This window comes from Onychomys torridus, unplaced genomic scaffold (assembly GCF_903995425.1).
Source record: "Onychomys torridus unplaced genomic scaffold, mOncTor1.1, whole genome shotgun sequence".
In the NCBI taxonomy this organism is placed as follows: Eukaryota; Metazoa; Chordata; class Mammalia; order Rodentia; family Cricetidae; genus Onychomys; species Onychomys torridus.
In genome coordinates this window covers 1-5,940 of record NW_023411697.1, presented here as the reverse complement: position 1 = coordinate 5,940, position 5,940 = coordinate 1, and the positions used below count along the sequence as shown (strand labels likewise).

General features: G+C 37.8%; 1 protein-coding gene across 1 annotated transcript; it reads left to right on the top strand.

Annotated features, from left to right (window-relative positions):
- Positions 1-2,381: 2,381 nt before the first annotated feature.
- Positions 2,382-3,316, top strand: LOC118575279 (vomeronasal type-1 receptor 4-like; the record flags this gene model as incomplete). The annotated part of the gene is made up of 1 exon (XM_036175895.1): positions 2,382-3,316. A coding segment is annotated over exon 1 (926 nt), but the record flags the coding sequence as incomplete, so codon positions are not given.
- Between the last annotated feature and the right edge of the window lie 2,624 nt (positions 3,317-5,940).

The window sequence follows — 5,940 nt, the reverse complement described above, 5'->3', positions numbered from 1 at the left end:
ATCAATGTAAAAATTAACAAATAAGCTAGGGATTTTTTAGACAAACTTTAACACAAGGACATGGGAAGCATAGAGAGGCATATCTCTATGAATGTGAGGCTAACATAATCTACACAGTGAACAACTACATCGTCGCAGTGACACCAGGTCTTGAAAAATACCAAAAAACCCAGCAAGTACATGCTGATATTTAAAAGAAATGTTATAGGAATTGAATGTTCTTAATGGATTATTTGTTAATTACATATTAGCATTTCATGTCTTATTTTGTACAGATTAATCATGTAAGTAATTCATCTGTATGTATCTGCTAAAGCCTTTACACCTCCACTGACAACAATTCGTATTTCATGTGGCATCATAAACATCAGGTCCATCTTGTATCTCTGAAATAAAACTGGAGTTAGGACACTTTCCTGTCAGTCAGACTGCACTGTGAAAACTGCACTTTACTAAAAACTCAGAAGCACTAGAACCTGACATTTCCTATGATATAAACCTTTATGTCAAAACTAAAAGTTATTTCTAAAAAGATTTATATGTCTGTCTTTATTTTGTGTGCATATTTTTTTTGCCTGCATGAAAATATTAGCTCTTTGAGAATGCAGTGCCTGCAGAGGCCACTAGAGGGGGTGAGGGAACTCCATGGAATTAGAGTCTCAGGCAATTATAAGGCATATGCTAGGAACCAAAACCAGGTCCCTTACAGTAGCAGCACATTTTCCTTACCACTGAGCAGCCTCTCTAGTACCCCCTAATGAAAACATTTTAAAACCAAATACATACAACCAATAAAGTGATCAAAAGTCAAATGAGGAACACAAACTGCACTGAAGGCTGGAACATGTTGTAGACCATCCCACACGGCTTTGTTAGAGTAGGTTGAGGTGATTTTGTGCCAAACTAGCCGTGGCCACGTTCTAGGATTGGCTCTGCCTGTGTGCGCTTTTGGGATTTAAAGAGGCGCATGCTCTTTGTGATTCTAGTTCCGTTTTTGACAGTGGAAATAATGGTATTGTCAATATTATACAGTTTTAAACACCAAAGAGGGTTTCGGACAGAGAGTATAGCAGGTAATCATAAATTTTCATTGCTATTTTCCTTCTACACATACTTAAATTATATTTAACTGACAAAATTATATTTACTAATATATACTTAACTCTACAAAATTTTAAAAAGTTAATATTTTCATGTAAGAATACAGGATATCAATGGATGTGACCAGTGTGATCACACTCTATCTTCAATATTTGTACGTTTTCCCTATCTTCACGTGTCGAGGGGTAGATACACTGGCATCAATTACCTAGAAATGCTTCTGGCCTCTCAGCAAGTAAACAACTCTAGGTAGGTTGTATGTTAAAAGCTTCTAGGGATGCTGGGCTTTCACTTGTCCCTTGTTGAACAGTGTGTATCTGAAACTATGTAATAGATGTCCATGCACTCTGGAGAGATAGCCCCACCCCTCACCACAGGCAAGATGAACCAATGCTGAGGGCATGGACATAGGGAAATTGACTCTGTCCCACCTGAGGTAGGTGGCCCCAGTGACCCAAAATGACCATCTCAGGTAACACCCAGGCCCACACCCAGGCCATGGCTTGGTTCACCCTACCATCTACACCAGTTATGACATGCTGAAGATTGATAAGAGACTGGTGCTGTGAAATAATACCTGCAGGACCTCCAAGACTCAGGCCAGTCATGGGATATCCCACAAGAGTTCCAGTGATAATCGAGTAATGATGGTGTACATGAAACCAGAGTCCTTGAACTGGACCAGTGATTATTGCAATGAACATTGGCTAGTAAAGCTAGTTGGATGAAATAACATAATGTATGACATACTGAGGCCCACAATGCCATCAGGATGAATGAGAAGGTGTTAGAGAGGTGGGAAAGAAAGATAAGCTAAGAGGGTTTTTTTTGTTTTTATTTGTTTTCTTACTTACTTGCTTGTTTTGTTTTGTTGGAGGGCACTGCACAGGTGAGCAGAGATATGGCAGGACCAGGAGGTGAGCAGAATTGGGATGAATGATGCGAAACTCCCAAAGAATCAATTAAGAAGTTAAAATAAAAAAAAAAATCCTGTCATATTACTTATGTATATGATCATCAGAAGAAGCAGCAAAATCTTCAGAAAAGAACCCATATGTGTGGAGGCCTTTTGTTGCCTTACAGTATGTATTATAAGTAAAATATTTTCCTGCCAGTAACTTTCAGAAATTCTTGCTATGTAGACTAGGCTGAGATGGTACTCATGAGCTCTAAGGGCCATTCTGATTTAGTCATTTCTATAGCTCTTTGGATTACTAATACTTTTCATTCATTTTGTCAAGAGAAATGGCTGTGGCCATTATCTAAAGAAAGTCCTGACCAATCACAGAATGGACTTCTGGAATCTGACCATCAAAATCATTTTATTGTCAGAAACTACAGCTGGAATTCTGGGAAATTTCTCTCTTCTTTACTACTATCGAGTTCACTATGCAGAAAGCAAATTAAAGCCTACACATTTGATTTACATGCACTTAATGGCAGCCAACACTGTGATTATTCTCTCTACAGGAGTGCCAAATACAATGGCAGCTTTTGGATTGAAGCAGTTTTTAAGCAATTCTACATGTACATTAATTTTGTTCATTCAAAGAGTTGGCCGGAGTGTGTCCATTGCCACTACCTGCCTTTTGAGTGTCTTCCAAGTCATCACCATCAGTCATAAGGAATGCTGCTTTAAGGAAAAAATCAAAGCTTCAAAGTACATTGGCTGCTCCATTGCCCTCCTCTGGTATTTGTACATGTTGATAAATGTCATTTTCCCTGTATACTCACTTATTAGAAGGAATAGTAAAAATCTGACAAGGAAACGAGATTTTGGATACTGTTCCACTGTAGGGAGGGATGAAATCAGTGACTCTCTCTATTCAGCACTGGTGGTGTGCCCTGAAATCTTCTTTTCTTTGCTCATGGCCTGGTCCAGTGGCTCCATGATTGTCATCCTGTACAGACACAAGCAGAGGATTCAATACATCCATAGCTCTCATGGTTCCAGTAGAATCTGCTTTGAGTCCAAAGCTACCCAGAGAATCCTAGCCCTGGTGTCTATCTTTCTGTCTTTTTATACTCTCTCCTCCATCTTACAAGGCTGTGTTGCGCTTTTGTATAATCACAGTTGGTGGCTGGTGAACATCATTTGCCTCACTTCTCTGGGTTTTCCTTGTTTTGCACCATTTGTTCATATAAATCATTACTCAGGAGTACCTAGACTCAGTTTTGTCTGGATAAGAAATAAGATCTCTAGTTCTTACTTTAGGTATGTAAATGATATGTTTTTTTGTGGTATCCAGGTGTTTACTCTGCCATCTCCCTCACAAGGACAGTACAGAAAGTGAGGGAGTTAGTGTCTTGTCTTTTAACAATTAAAATGATAAGTTGAGAGTTTTGTAAGCTGATTTAATTAGCAGCCTACATGAGCTTACCCCATTGTAAGAAGACTATCTAACTTTTCAACTTACCCCTGGAAAGCTTCCCTTTGTCCTGCTAATGTACAAAGCAGCCAGAAAAATACACTCAATAAAGGTGGATTTTTTTCCCACTGTCATTCTCTAGGGCATCCTGAGTGCTTGGATATTTCACAAACAGCTTGTGGGTCCTACAGTCTAATGGCAAAGAAAATCCAAACCATGGCTGGCCATGAAGTTGTGCTTCAAGAGGCCCTGGTCATTCACAAAAGCTCTTGCCTGCACTAGTACAAGAAACGTTCTTCAGCTATAACTTCCCAAATATTCTGCTTTTTAGCTGCACTGGAGACAATCAGGTTGATTTGCAAAGCTTGTAGCAATTGCCCTCAACAAGGTCTCAGAAAGAACATCTTACTTTACTACTTAGTGAAAAAGTATGAGCAGTGGAAATGAATGCTGTTTTTAATGTTATCTTGAATTTTATATGTCAACAAGTTTTAGAAATTTTTGGTCAATGCTCATCAGGGAGATATTGGTGAAATCATTAAGGACACTCCACATAGTTAAAAGGGAGGTTTATTTTGTGGGGTAGTTTACAAATGAAGGGATAGGTTGCAGGGTCTGGGAAAGGTATGGCACAGTCAGGTGGTGTTCTCTGGAGAACTCTGCTTGGTCTACCTCCAGTGTCCAGGGTCCTGGAACCAAGAAAGGCCTCTCCTCTTGATCCTGGGTCTTCAGCCTCCTCTCTCAGCCCTGTCTTGTAGGAATGACCATTACCGAAGCCTCAGTGGGGGTTGGAACTTCCAGGCCAAGGCTGGAATGGCTACCCATTACATCTCCCCCTCTCATCTAAATAAGAAGGTTCTTACCTAATACAAGAATATATACAAAGAAATGGTTATCAAATATTGTCCAGGAGTAATGAAGGATAATGACCTAGATAAGTTGGAACTACAATCAATGCAAACAATATCAGGCAAAAAACATATACTAAAATCTAGGGAAGTCTAGAGTGTGGGCAGGTGGCATGTTACAAAGATCATTCCAAAAGGTGTCCTATCCTAAATAACCTGAATCTAATACTTAATATATTCTATCTAAGATTATATATATATATATATATATGCCTGTAGGCATGACCATTGCTGAAGCCTCAATGGGGGTTGGAACTGGAATGGCTACCCACTACATCGAGCTTAGTCTGTGAATTTTCTATATTGATATCTTGATTGGAATCACTGCAATAATGGATTAATCAATAGTTTGAAAGTCAATTAATAGTGCAAGTATGGAAATCAGTTTAGAAGCATCTAAGAAAACTAAAAAAAGAACTACTATTTGATATAACTATTCTATTACTGGGCCTATACTCAGAGAACCTCATCTACTTCTGCAGTGATATATCCAAATCTATTTTTTACTGCTGCTCTACTTATTATAGCAAGAAAATGGAGCCCAGCTATATATCCATAAACAGATAAACCCATATCAGATTTGTTTTCATACACAAAATGGACGATTATTCAACTACAGTGATAGAAGAAATCACAAAAAATGTAGGAAAGTTAATGGAGTTATAATGAATACTATTAAACCAGATAACACCAACTCAGAAAGAAATAATCAAATCCTTCCCCTGTATGCAGATCCTATCCTATAAGGTTCAAATGTTTATATGTAAGTAATTACATTTAACTTTATATTGAAACTTAGAAAGGAGATCCAAAAAGGTAATGTTAGGCAAAGTGGCAATAAGGTAGTTATGTGAGAGTATTTCAGGTTGGTTATTTTTCTATATTCATCTCTGCCAATTTCTTATTCATCAGTGGATAAGGGCATGAAAATATACTTCTTATTGATGGTGTAAAATTCTATGGCTACAGTATAGCTATTCTAACTGTATAAAACTAAATTGAAATATACTGAAACTGTGCCTAGGCAAGTGTTCATTTGTGTGGCTATTTCATTGTAGCTCTTTAATGCTTTTATTCATGAGTTCATTATAATAGAGTGATTTTAGTTTAAAATAAAATGGTATCACCACTTATACAAAGATATAGGGATGGCTTAGCTATGGCCAGCAATAAATGTAGTGCATCACACATGTGGACTCAAAGACTGATATCACTTGATTATCTTATTATATGCCACAAAATATCATTTTCCCTTTTTTTGAAAATAGTTTTATTTCTTATACAATATATCCAGATTACAACTTCTCTGCCCTCTACCTCTCCCAGTTGCTCTCCACCTCCCCTCCCAATCAGATTGACTTCCTTTCTGTCACTGAAAATACAGGCTTCTGATAATATAAGAATAAACATGACAAGAAATAGATAATGAGATAAAATAAATCCCATGGATGTTGGACATAACCCACTCATTCATATACTCAGGAGGCCCATATAAAACTAAATGTACTTAAATGGAAAGTTAATAATATTGGCAGCAGCTAGATGAAGACTGATAGTCGCCG